General features: G+C 44.7%; 1 protein-coding gene and 1 long non-coding RNA gene across 2 annotated transcripts; one reads left to right on the top strand and one right to left on the bottom strand.

Annotated features, from left to right (window-relative positions):
• Window positions 1-332: 332 nt before the first annotated feature.
• On the bottom strand, window positions 333-2471 carry LOC131564577 (uncharacterized). The gene is made up of 2 exons (XR_009275399.1): window positions 2180-2471; window positions 333-601 (listed from the first exon to the last, which is right to left on the bottom strand). It is a non-coding gene; the product is annotated as an uncharacterized LOC131564577 (long non-coding RNA).
• A 156-nt stretch (window positions 2472-2627) lies between these two features.
• On the top strand, window positions 2628-11734 carry SKP1 (S-phase kinase associated protein 1). The gene is made up of 6 exons (XM_058815047.1): window positions 2628-2712; window positions 5306-5402; window positions 7599-7672; window positions 8805-8948; window positions 9609-9749; window positions 10522-11734. Exons 2-6 carry the CDS (start codon window positions 5306-5308, stop codon window positions 10555-10557), a joined length of 492 nt encoding a protein of 163 aa, XP_058671030.1. The 5' UTR covers window positions 2628-2712; the 3' UTR covers window positions 10558-11734.
• Window positions 11735-13421: the final 1687 nt, after the last annotated feature.

Genomic DNA, 13421 nt, shown 5'->3' with positions numbered 1-13421 from the left:
CATTAGATTTGTCTTGTGTTGAGAGCAAACCCCATCCCCCCTTTGCTGAGCTTGATTTGCAGTCTGTGAGCTTGTGCTTGCTGGTCACCAGCCAAATCAGAAACCTTGCTCTTTGGCCACATGGGGAAAGGGGATTTAGGATTTGTAGACAGGTTTTCCACTGGCCACCTTCTCTTATTGTCTGATTCTCTAAACCAAGGAGTTTTAATATAAATAAAAATTAATAATTTAAGGAAAATAAAGGCAGTGGTTTTTAGTGCACTGAATGTGGTTTTCAGCACTGGAGTATGAGATGGTGTGATTGAGGAAGAAAGAGGTAAATGTGATGGTGGTACAATAAGAAAGTCATGTTAGATGTAGTCTGGAGGTTTCACACTCTACACATGAGATAAATATAAATTAAGAATGAAAATTAGATCCCATTCAATGGTGAACACAGAGCTTATGTGGTTATCAATACCAGGATCTCTGAGGAACTTCTGTTAGTGTCCAAGTCTGCTGCTGAGCATCACCTGGCTGCTCCCTCAGCTCTAAGGATGAGTTCCAGGGGAGCACACAGTAATCCAGGCTGGAAGGGACCGCAGAGGTGACCTGGATCCACCTGCAAAGAGAGATCAGGTTGCTCAGAGTTGTATCCAAATCTGCTCTAGCAAGCTGCTCAGCATCCTAAAGCCCCTGGAATAAACTTCTCAAGTCAGGCAGTCACCTCAACAGTTCTTTGGAATTTACAGAGAGGCCTCTTCTAAGTGATATGCTCTGATGCAGAACTCCCAGGCTATCAGCTGAGCTCTAGGAGCTCCTTTCTGGCTGAGAATTTGAGTGTTCCATCTCTCCAGAGAAACAGCCCCAAAGAACAAGGTACTTAACATTTTAACATTGAATATTTTCTAATTGTAGTCTCACTTGTTATGTGAGATAGACACTGGCACAGGGTGCCCAGAGAAGCTGTGGCTGCCCCACTCCTGGAAGTGTCCAAGGCCAGGCTTGGCTACTGAACTGGGCAAAACAAGATTCTAAACCAAGAAATTCTGAGTCCTGGGGAAATTATTCATGTTAGAAAATATTTTCCAGTGTGTCTAGAAAATAAGGATTTGTTCCCTAACGTGTGGGGTGCACAGCTTGGGACTCTCTGGGACCCCAAGAGATAGGAAACTGACTAGGCACAGAAACATTGGTTTGGAATGGTTGGTTGGTTTCCAACATAAGGTTGGAAAACATCTCTGAGATTGCCAAGTCCAACCCTTGACTGATCAGCACCCTGTGAACCAGAGCAGAGCACTCAGGGCTATGTTCAGCTGTTTCTTGCACAGCTCCATGGATGGTGACTCCACCACTGTTAACAACCCTTCCAGGGAAGAAATCCTTCCTGATGTCCAAGCTGAACCTCCTCTGAACCTCCTGAGGCTGTAAATGATGCTGCACTCTGCAGTGTTGTGCTGCTGCAGGTATCAGTGTGCTTCCAGGCACCCTGGCTGTGTCTGCATTGGAGTGATGTGAAAACATGCTTTTTGCTTCCTAAACATTTTTGTTTAGGATTGGAAGTAAAGCAAATTGTCAGAATCCTGTGTTGGCACTGTATAAATACCTTGCCTACTTGAAAGCCATTTTGCCATGGAGAGCTGACACAAGGCTGGGCTCAGCAGCAGAGCATGGAGCGTGTGCTGTAACAACAATGTGAGGGCTCTTAACCTGCCCTTCCTCACAATGCAAAACCCTTCACATGCCCTTTTTATTTCCCTCAAAACCCTGTACCTGGTGCTTTCCAGCACCCACAGGTGACCTATCAGCTGTCACCCGTGCTGGGGGCAGTGCTCAGGTGGGGCTGTGGTAATACAAAGGCCTGGGCTGTGTTTGGGTGCCCAGCTCTGCTCTGCTGCTCGGCCCGGGGCTCCTTGCAGAGCCGGTGTCCGGAGATGCTTTCAAGGGCTGAGCCAGAGCTGTCTGAATTCCCGGCGGCACCTGGGGCAGGTGTTCTGTGAGCAGCGCTGAGCTCTGCGAGCACCGCTCGGAGCTCAATCCATTCCCGGCTCCATGAAAGCTCCCGCACTTATTTCCACTGGGGGAACGCTGTCTGATGTTGGAAGAATTTTAAACTAGCCGGTGCTTCCATGTTGTTTTTCGGCTAAAATGCCTTCCGCGTCTGGAGCAGCACCTGGCGATGGCATTTTACCGTGTTTACCTGCGGGAAGCCTTCAGAGACATTGGCAGCATCACCCCGCCTTTCCCCCCCGAAGGAAAAGCACCGTGGGCGTTGTGGGGCGAGCCCGGGTTACCGCGAATGACGATTTCCCCACAGGACCGGCCAGCCGGGCCCGCCACCCCGGGATCCCCGCGGTGCCCTCAGGGCCGGGCCGGACCCGCTCCCCTCAGCCCGCGGGGAGGGGCCTTGGCCTCTCTATTGTGCGGCTTCTAGCGCGGCTCCGTCGCTGCCTGAAAAACCCTCCACCGGCGGTACCTTCCCCTCGAACTCATTCCGGCTCCGCTCCCCGCTCCGCACTGGCGGAAGGCGGCGCGAGTACCGGATTTCGCCGTTTGGGAGCCGCGGTGCGGTGTTTTGCTCAGGCGTTCGCGGCGGGCAGCCCGGGCGTTGCGAGGCGGCGGGAGGCGGGTCCTTCCCCCTCCCCCGCTCGCTATAAGAGCGCCGCCGCAGTCGGGCCCGAGCGCCGCCACCGCCTCCTCACGGTCCGTCCGCGGAGCCGCCGCCGCCTCACGGTGAGGCCCGAGCGGGCCGGGGGGGCGCGGGGGCAGCGCTGGGAGCTGTGCGGGCGCGGCGGGCCCGGCTTGCCGCAGACGGAGGGTCGGCAGGCCGTGGCGTGATGGCGGGGGCAGGGGCGGGCGGAAAGATGAGCGCTCCTGGGCCGTGCGGGGATGGAGCGCCCGGGGTGCGCTGGGCCCGGGCCGTGCGGGGATGGAGCTCCCGCGGGGGCGGCGTGGGCAGCGCTGCCCGCGGGGGCGGTGAGCGAAGCCTCCGAGCAGACCGAGCCTCCCCCGGGCGGTTGTGCCTCCCCCTCCCCGCCCCCCTGAGGCCGCGCCTAAGGTACGGGTTCGTTACCTGGCTCCTGGTTACCGGGAGCGGGGGGGGAAGCGGCGGGCATCCACCCGGAATGGCGCTGGGAGGCGCGGCTGGAGGCGGCTGAGCTCGGCGGTTCAGACTTAGCCGAGTAAATTACTGCTGTAATTCAGGTTTGGCTTGAGCTCGGCTCCCAGCCTGTTGTGCTGTTGTCAAATAAAGCTTTTAGGACTGGTTTGCTTAGTCACCCAGTGGTGCTGCTGCCCAGGGACTGTCATCTGGCGGAGCCGTACTGCAGCTTGCTAAAAATTAGCTCCGTTTTTTTCTTGTTTTCTAGGAAATCGAGTTCAGTGGTGTTAAAAAAAAAAATCGATGAAATTCTGATGTGTTGTCAATGACAAAGCAGTAGTTTAACTTCATTCTACTTGTTTCAGACCCTCAGCAATAACTGAAGGTGTTGTTGTAAATAAGCAGGTTTGGCTGATAGGAGGGGAATATCCTTGCTGGGGCTCCCCTGGCTAAGGCAGCATCCCTGCCTGGCTCTGCTGTGCAGCATTATGTAAGCTCAGGCTCGGGGAGGCTGCCGATGGAGCTGGGTTTGTTCTGGAGTGCTCCCAGGCAGCCACTGCAAGAACAGATGCATTAAATTTAAAATGTGTGCCTACAGCACTTTTCCCAAACATCATTCAAACTGCTAACACAGAGCTGTGCTGTAGCCCAGATTCTCTGTGTGTGTGTGTATATATATGTATTTATATATATATTTATATATGTGCACACACTTGTACCTTTGGAATAGTCATGAGTGTGTTCCTCCAGAACACCCATCTTAATTAGAAGTAGCACTGTCATATAGGGTTACATTGCTGTGTAAACATTAACTGCCTGCTCCCTGCCAAATGGAAATTAAAGCAATGAGGACTCGGGACTGGTGTGAGCTGCTTAATAACACGTGTTGGCTGAGCCTGCCGTGGCCGGGGTTTGCACGGGGCTGTCAGGCTCAGGCACACTGCACCCCGAGCTTTCAGAAAGAGGCAGTGCAAGTTTGCTTCAAGTGGTCCAGTTAATTAACTGTTGATAGCTCAGGTGCTACTGTGAGGCACTGGTGTGTGCAGCTGGTAAGTTTGGTTTGGTTGCCAGTTTAACTGCAATTGAAATTCTTTGTTCCCAGAGCTGTTCACAGCAGTTGCAGGCTGTGCAAACACATGCTTCAGTGATCCTGAAGCAGGTAACTCGAGGACCAAAAAAAAAGGAAACTGTTGCAATGGTTTGCTGCTGACAAATATTTTGTGTGGTAAAGGAACTTACAACACATCCTACTAGCTGGTTGAGAACAAATTTGTAAATTTTACGTGGCCAGATAGTTGTGTTTTTATTGTCCTTTGGTTGGCTCAAGTGCACTGGTACCCCACAGTCTGCATGTGTACTTCCAGCCAGAAGTTGTAATCTCCTGGTGCTTTGTCATGTGCTTCACTTCTGGGTTTCAGTTGTTTCATATCTGGAATGATGCATTTTTGTAAAATTTGATTGTGTTTTTGCTAATGACATCTTTCAAGCCTGCTGCCTCTTTATTGTAGGTCTTACTAGAGTTTGTTTCAGAAACTTTGTTAAAATGCATGGTTGTCTCAGATGCTAACAAAGTACTGGTCTTGCTTCCTGCTTTGCAAGGGCAGTAGTGAGTGCTGAAGGCCTTCCTTGTAGGAGTTTGTTGCTTTTTAATCTCCTCAGAAAACCAAACACTTTTCTAGAGGAAAGCCTTTGATCCTGAGTAACCTGGTCTGTTTAACTCTGTTTGGAGCAAGGGAGGCTGGACTGGCCCATCTAGAGGAATTCCTCCCAACCTCAGTGTAATGATTCTGTTCCAGAGGCTATCATTTGAAAACTGCTGTTGAGATCTGACATTGTTTGAGCAGTTGAAGTGAGTAGCACTTGTTTGGATTTGGAGGCAAGTGGTGTTTTGGAAGTGTTGAAGTTTTTTTCGAGAGAAAAGATAGCTGTAGTGTTATACTGGGAAAAAAACCACTATTGACTAATCTGTGTGTTTTATGCTTTCAAGTTAAAAAAAGAAATGAGTTTGTGTTAGACTTCAGTCAGTCCTTGTTTCTTGAACATGAGGATTAATGAATTGAGGGCTGTTGATTCAAGGAGTGAATAATCTGAATGCACCTTAAGTAGCACTGGGCTGTCTGCTGTTGGGAAGAAACAATTTCAGCAGTAAATGTGATGCACATCTTTGAGTCAGCTGAGCATGTAACATCTGAATGTTGTGTGGAAATAACTGTCCTTGTCTTGTAGATGCCTTCAATTAAACTGCAGAGCTCAGATGGAGAAATCTTTGAAGTTGATGTGGAAATTGCAAAGCAGTCTGTGACTATAAAGACCATGCTGGAAGGTAAGAGTGTGAGACCCTGAGGAAACCTCTTGGACAGGAGCTGAGACAAACTGGTGCTGTGCTGAAAAGGGATTCCCAGGTCTATGGAGCAGCTTCTGTCTCCTGCCTGAACAGCTGTAACTCCTGCTGTTGTAGCTGAAACTGTTCAGGGTGGATGTGCTCTTGGAAAAAGCCCTGGTTTTGAGCACTTGTAGGGAGGGCAGTAAAATACAAGCATCCCACAATCTGCTTCAGTTTTGTGAGAGTTAAGCAAACAGAACATTAATATTTAAAACTTCAGTTTATTTAATCACACAAACCAGTCTTAGAACGTAAATATCACTTGTATGGAGTGGGAGATACTACATCAATGCAATAAAGAGCTGAAGTTAAACCTGTATTGTGAGTTGTGAATGCTGGTAAATTATTTGGGATAAATACTTAGGTCTGATCTCCTGCTGACATAAATTTGAAACAAAAGAACTCGTGGCGGGGGAGGGGAAATGTGCCAGATGGCTGGGATACAGAGCAAACTGGCTGATCCCTCCAGTGCAGATCCTCATTGTTTACTGGTGGCTTTTCCTAGTTTTTGGATGTATTCATGAATTAACTTGGGAGCAATTATTTCTGTACATGTAGTTAGTATTATGCTCTTGCATGTAAATGTTTGGTTGTGACACCTTATGAGAACAGTAAAAATAAGGTTCAATGTCAGGCATTGAATGCTTCTATTCTGTTAATAAGATGCTGTTGAACATGGCTGGCAACACAAACAGGAAATGGAATGCATTAGGGTGCACAATTCTCAGTTTTCTCCTGCAGGAGTTGTGCCAGTGTTGGAGATAGAGGGAAGTTATTCATGGGAAGAGTGTAAGCTGGGCACCATAAACTTGCCCCTTTCTAACCTGGGAGAGAACCAGTCTGCTAGCACAGCTGAAATGCATTTTCAGTGCAGCTGGCTAAGCATCAGGTAATGTTTTGTGTGTTGGGTGCTGCAGCTGAGAGACGAGGAGCTGAAAGTTTGGGTTGTACTGAGCACCATGGGACCACCATTGAAATGCCCATTTTCTGCTAACAGATAAAATTGCTGGTTCAGAGGTGATGGTGACAAGTCAGTCAGAGTTGACTAAAGTTCAGATATTGCTTGAATTATTTCAGTGTCTTTTAATGGCAGTGTTTCAGTTCTGCATCTGTGGAGTAATTTCAAACAGAAAAGCAATGTTAATTAGCATCCCACTGATAGCAGCAGTAGCAGACTTGTCTAAATACAGAAGTACATGATTTTATCACGTACAGATTTGAGGCGTGATGATGGTCGTATGTTCTTGAAAATTTGGTTCCTTGGTGATGTAGAATTGGCTCATCTGTGCATGTCATGAGTGAAGGTCTGCATTGTTAGTCAGTTACATAACTCATTCCAAGATGTCTTTGACAGCTAGGGTGTCATCCAACTGTTAGCATTTGGGTAATAAAAAAAGCACATTCTTTAACCAAAGATGGCTAATGTGGTGTTTGTTCTGTGTATCAAGCTGAAACTTTAATTATCTTTTTCTCCTTCTTTTTACATTGATTCCTTGGTCATATCAAGGGGACAAATCCAAATCTCCCTGGAGTGTGCTGACAAGCTTTTAAAACAAGGAGTGTTGGAAACATGCTTTATAAATGCTTTTTTGATGGAAGGATTTGTGCTGCTGTCTTACCGTGTGAACTTCTTCAGCTGGTACAGGATCAATATGAGTGATTCAGAGCCTGGGAGCAGCACTTCTGTGGCTACAGTATTTCCTGCTCATGCAGAGGACAAGATGCTGTGTCTATTTACCACAGTAGATTGAATTCTTATTAAATCATTAATGGAATGGGAGCCCTCAGTTAAAACTTCTGGGTTGAAACTGTGTAAGTGGTAAAAATACACAAATGTTTGTCAGATTGTTCAGCATCTGAGCTCAGATTCAGAACACTTGAGTTAGCAAGTGACAGCTTAGCTGATGGTGTGTAGATACTGTCATTGGGTGAGGCAGCCTTATCAGCCACTTAACCTCTGCTTGGTACAACCATAGCTCCATACAGCCTTCCAAAAGCTCCTTACCTCACAGTTTAGAGGTCTTTTGTTACCAATCTTCAGCCTCAGTGTTGTCAAAATAGTGAAGAACTGATGAAGCATCCCAGTTCAGTAAATGCTTTTGTCTGCCAATTGCTCAGTTGTCTTTTCCATTTTAGATTTGGGAATGGATGATGAAGGTGATGATGACCCAGTCCCTCTTCCAAATGTTAATGCAGCCATCTTAAAAAAGGTAAGATGGTGAAAGCTGTTGTGCTCCATGGCAGTAAAGAAATGTAAAATTCATCTTGGAGTTGGGTATTATGAACTACTAGTTAGAAATTATTTTTCATGTGTTGCAAGCTTAGCCAAATCAAGGTGCATGAACGTGGGTGTGTGGGCTGAGGCAGGTGGGTGATGGCAGAGTGTGTGCAGGGATGACCTGGAACAGCAGCTGTAAGGCAGACAGGCTTCCTAAGGAAGTGGTGCTGGACATCTCTGCACACTGGCATTTCATGGTGTTAAAGCACTGGCTTTAATTGGATTCTGTGAACTGAGGTGGCTGTTCATGAGATGCAAATGTTTGGAGAAAGGATTAAGCAACAGGCAGTGGGTGAGAGTGACTGACACTGATGGTGCTTAAGAGACACTGTGTGCCCTTGGTGGTGTTAAATTCATGAACAGACCATGGTCATTGGGTTAAGGGAGAAAGGTGTAGTTGTGTGGTGTCCAAGATTCTTTACGCTTTCAAATAGAAAGGGTAGTGCCAAAGTAAGCACCAAACTACTGTGCCTGTTTTGGGGTAAATACAGGGTTAGGAATTGTTTCCCAGTGAACAGACACATAAATAACTTAAATTTGTGAAGTCTTTTGGGTTGGTGAAATGGAACAGGATTTTGTTTGCAGTAGATCCCTGCTTCTTTTCTATGTCTGGGTCATGAGATTGCATGTTCCCAAACTAAAAAAAAATCCAACAAAACAAACCCCAAACCAACACTAATGGCAAACTTGCTGGCTGAACTTTGTACTGGGGTGAATGTGACCTGCTGGTAGCTGTTACCACTCTGCTCTCTTTCCCTGTGCAGTGTCTGCTTAATACAAAGTATGTTTCTGCAAACACATTAAATACAGCAAAATGAGGATTAGGTTTTCTTTGTACAGCCCATATATGTTAGCACAGGGACCTATAACTTCATAGCACCAGCTGCTGGCTTTTAAGATTAAGTAATTAACATGCTACTAAATCAGTTGGGATTTCTGAAAGCTGTTGTATTCTGGGATTGGGGATCTATTGTTCTGATTTCTTCCAAAATGAAGTTAAGTTATAGTTGGGGTTTCATGAAAGAATCACTTGGATAAAACTTTAATATCAAAACCATAATTAGGTGATTCAGTGGTGCACCCATCACAAGGATGATCCACCTCCTCCTGAGGATGATGAGAACAAAGAGAAGAGAACAGATGACATCCCTGTGTGGGATCAAGAGTTTCTGAAAGTAGACCAAGGAACACTTTTTGAACTTATCCTGGTGAGTGTCCTCAAGAAGGGCAAAGCCTGTGCCTGTGAAGTTATGCTATGCACCTGAGAAATAAAGCCTTTATGCTTCTTGAGTTACTTCTTCATTGGAAAGGGGGGATGTGGGGAGGGAGATGGTTCTGGTGAGTGTTGGCTGAAATTGGTGAGGATGTTGGAGTGCTTTTAGCCTAACGCTCATATACTGTACTTGCTCATCAATCAAAATACTTTACTAAATAGCACTGTCTTTGATTGTTGCTCTCAAGTCCGAGTTGAGGGCTTATTGCTAGTTACAGAGTTCTGGAGATCTGCATGAAAATGAAAATCTGACTTTGACTGTTAAATTTGTACTGTGAATGGACCTGTGAGCCAACATTACCTGCCTTGGCTAGTTAACAGTACTGCAACACTGAAGATCTTGGATGTTTGCAGACTTCTGAAAGCTGTTTGTAAAGGGTGGAGCAGGAGGAGTGTTTTTCATGGTACAAATGACTACCTTCTATTTGGCAAGCAAGTTTTAGGTACTGTCCTGAAGGTTTTAGCTAGAAGCTTCTCAAAGTGAGGATGATCTGTTTGCATACAGTATTCTAAAATTTCGGTGTAAACTTCTGTAGTGCATCTAATGACACAGAATATTGATATGGAGGCTTTAAATCTGAAAACTCTTTCACAGGCTGCAAATTATTTGGACATCAAAGGTTTGCTGGATGTCACGTGCAAGACAGTGGCAAACATGATCAAGGGTAAAACTCCAGAAGAAATTCGCAAGACATTCAATATTAAGAATGACTTCACTGAAGAGGAAGAAGCACAGGTACTTGGTCTGGGTTTAATTATAATTTTGATGGCTGTTTGTGCTGAATTACTGTGTGCTGCTTCATAACTCAATTTGTGATGCAGCAGACTTGTTACCAATCAATGTAAACTAATGCATGAACTCCTCATTATTGGGGTGCTGCTAGCAGGAGACTTTTTGGTGTCTACCATGCTTGCATCCCATTACCTGAAAAGGTCAAAACAAGATGTACTGATTTTTCTAACTCCAGCATGTTTAATAAGAAAGCAGGTAGGATTGTGTGTGGCAGTCTTAGTTTTTTGGTTTGGGGCTATCATGGGAATGCTGAAGGTGTATTGCTGCATGTGGCTGGAGAGGTAAGTTTGGGTTCTCTAAGTATCAAACGCATTGATCTTAAAACTTGATCAGCAAACCAACTGCAAAATGGCAGAGTTGGGGAGAAAGCAGAACATGATGCCTGGTTTCAATACAGGGCAATGAGTTGTAGATTTTTGAGGGTATTTTTCAATGCTGTGTCATAAACAGCTTAGACTTCAGATATTCCATTTGCTTTGTTTGGTCAGAAAATTTCAGATTTGATCAAACCTAGGCATGAAAAACCTGGCTTACACTGTTAAACAGGCCAGTTTGGAAGACAGATTTTATAATTGCAAAATCTGTGTGAAAAACATAAAGCTGCTCCCAGTTTATCTCTGTGCAGTAAATAAATAATCTTGAATACTTGTGGGTATTTACAGCCAAAGGCTTAGAATTTCACTGCTACATACTGACAGTTCAACTGCTCTTGCAGGTACGTAAAGAGAACCAGTGGTGTGAAGAGAAATGAAGTTTTGTGCCTGACACTCGAACACTGTAAGGATTGTTCCAAATACTAGTTGCACTGCCCTGTTCATAATTGTTAATATTAGACAAATGCAGCAGCAAATGAAGTTGTGTTAGCAGGATGTTGTTCCCTTTGCATGTGTAGTGTTTTTTTGAGTACAGATCTAGATCTCTGAGTTTTTACTAGTGTAATTTGATGTCTTTTTACTTTGCAATGAATAAAACTGAACTAAGTGTGGATTCTGTATGGGAAGTAGCACTTAAGGTTGTCATTTTCATTACACTTTTAAACTGTTGAAGTCCAGATATAGTGCTAAGGATTGACTCTGTTGTAAATAAAAACATCTATAACTTCTTCCTCAAGAAGAGCAAAACACATGTATTTACAGGGTATTGATAACTTCAGAAAGAAAAATAGAATGTGTCTTGGGGAACTAGATAATATAAAAAACTTACTGGATTTCTTACAAAAGCATTGTGGAAAAAGTTAAGTGTTACTTAAAGCTATATAATTTTCAAGATGGTTCTTGTCCTGCATTTAAAAAAAAATTAAATATTTGACCACTTTCTTGTCCTTTTAGTCTTGCCTTATAGACTAGTGAAAATGTGATTTAGAACTAAACAAGCTCCTGACAGTTAAATTTGAATACTTCAGCCATGTCTTGAAGACCTGCCTCTAGGTGATAGCAAATAAAGTGTGTTGCTTTGTGCACAGGATGGGTGTGTTTTTATACATATTACTGTTTAAAGTGGAATCCAGATTTGACCAAAAATGACTGACATTACCAAAGTTAATATTATTGACCTGTGCATGCCATTAGTGGCTGGTTTTTAGGCAGTTTTAAAGACCCTTGTGATGTAGCTCTTGGAAACATGGTTTCATGTGTCCACAGGAAATCTTTTGCCTCTGTATGTGATACTTCAGCTTGTAGAGACTTAATTATTGCATACAAAGCTAATGCAATATCAAGCTTAACTTCTTTGGACAAAGCCACTTGCAACTAGTTGAACAGTAACTGGTTTTCTGATTTACTTTTTTTTTTTACAGTTCCCTTATAGGGAGTAGGGGATGGTTGTGTGGTAGATCTTTGAGGTGTGCTCTTAGCTTGTATTGCATTCCATTCTCTGTATAAACCTTAGAGTAGAATGAACCTTAATAAACATACTTATCTCACTTGAAATATTGGTGTTTCACTTCTGAATTAATAAAGGGCTTTTAAACTTTTGTTTGCAAATGGTTCTAGTTATTTGGAACTAGACAGTTTTTACTGTCACTTGTTACTGAGTGTAGAAATAATAGCACTGAGGCAGTGGTTAATTGAAACAAAACAGATGTCAAGTTTGTAAGGGACTAATGCAGGGTCAGACACAGTGGGCAACTTTGAGATCAAGTTGTTTGATGGTTAAATATCCAGAGAGAGATTTTTTTGATGGCTTACCAAGATTGCCTACAGTTGGATGTAACCATTATGAAAGCATTCAGAATTTGCTCTAAAGCAGCATTCAAACCCATGCTTTGGGTAGAACTGCTCCTCACATCTGGTTTCTCAGGAGGTTGTGGGGCCTGCCTTTGTGCTGCTGTGCATTATATTGGGTGTATTAGACATTGTCAGTGGACATAAAATACTGCACTGCTGACTTGGACATGCTGAAGCCTTTCGAGCAGCCTGTATTGCAAACAATGCACCTCAGTTTAGAAGTGCTACTAGAGGAAAATGTGATGGAAAATGTCCTTTCTGTGGCTGTTTGTAATTAACATTCAGAAGCCTGGTGTAATTGTGCTTGGTGGCAGCTGCCTGTGTAAATTCCTTTGGGTGCTTGTCACAAGCCCATTGTCGATGTTTGTCAGCCTTGCAGGATGCCTCATGCTGCTTCAGGGTGAGGGAGGGACAAAGACACAGTTTATCTTCCTCATTGCACTGCTCCAGCTGTGCTGTGCCTGCATAACCTCACCTGGGATTAAAGCTGGTACTTGTGAGAGCAGCTGGCCCAAGCCTGAGCTGGGCAGGTGTGCGGGGTTGGAGCCTGTGCTGGAGCCCCAGGTTGTGACACGTGGCTGTTGGCACTGAGGCACCTGTGTGGAGGTGCAGGAGGGCTGCTCTGTGTGCTCAAGGCATTGTGTGGCTCTGTCAGATCTGTAATTCTCTCACTGGTCTTGGTAGTTAGGGTTGCATACAACTTGCTCTAATTGACATTCCCCTGCAGTAGTGACTCAGACTTCAGCCAGATTCAGATTCTGTGGCTGCCTGGCAGGGATGTCAGCAGGAAAAGCCTGGTTTTGTGAATCTCTCAGTTGTCTTACCCACTCCAGTAATACTAGTGCTCAGCTCTAGAGAAGGACACTGGGGAGGTGCTGAGGGTTTGGGCTGTCCTGTGGCTGCTGCCTGTGTTCTGTGCTTCAGCTGAACCTGCTCCTTGCTGCTCTAACAGGCACTGGCTGTGTGCTCTGAGACTGATTCCCACTGGTAAACTTTCTGTTGATGTTTAACTTGTATTAAAGCTGGTTTTTTTTTCCCTAAATTTTTTTTTTGTTTAAGTCAGTGCATGATCAGGGATCAGGCTTTTCAAGGGATTGACTGTGGGGGTAGGGAGAAGCAAGGCTGGGTGTCAGTAGGAATTGTAGGAAAAAAGTATTTTCTTTGTAGCCTTGGCTTAGTATTTCAGTCTGACCCATTGAAGCTTATTGGCAGTTATTCTAAAAACTATTCAAACATACAAATGCTGAAGGGAAAAAACAAAAGCAAGCAGGAATCCTCTTGAATGCTAAGAAATAGTTACTTGAGAGCTTGATAGCATTATAACTTCCAGTGGCCTCTTTTGAACAGCCAGTCTGGCAATTACTTTATTTATAAAGCTATAAACATACTT

The sequence above is a fragment of the Ammospiza caudacuta genome, chromosome 16, assembly GCF_027887145.1.
Source record: "Ammospiza caudacuta isolate bAmmCau1 chromosome 16, bAmmCau1.pri, whole genome shotgun sequence".
In the NCBI taxonomy this organism is placed as follows: Eukaryota; Metazoa; Chordata; class Aves; order Passeriformes; family Passerellidae; genus Ammospiza; species Ammospiza caudacuta.
This window is presented reverse-complemented; position numbering and strand designations above follow the sequence as displayed.

Excerpts from the sequence above, each read along its gene's own strand:
- SKP1 (XM_058815047.1), top strand. The coding sequence starts at position 5,306 with ATGCCTTCAATTAAACTGCAGAGCTCAGATGGAGAAATCTTTGAAGTT. Across the intron at positions 5,403-7,598 it reads TATAAAGACCATGCTGGAAG|ATTTGGGAATGGATGATGAA; the intron begins GTAAGAGTGTGA and ends TTTCCATTTTAG. Across the intron at positions 7,673-8,804 it reads ATGCAGCCATCTTAAAAAAG|GTGATTCAGTGGTGCACCCA; the intron begins GTAAGATGGTGA and ends AACCATAATTAG.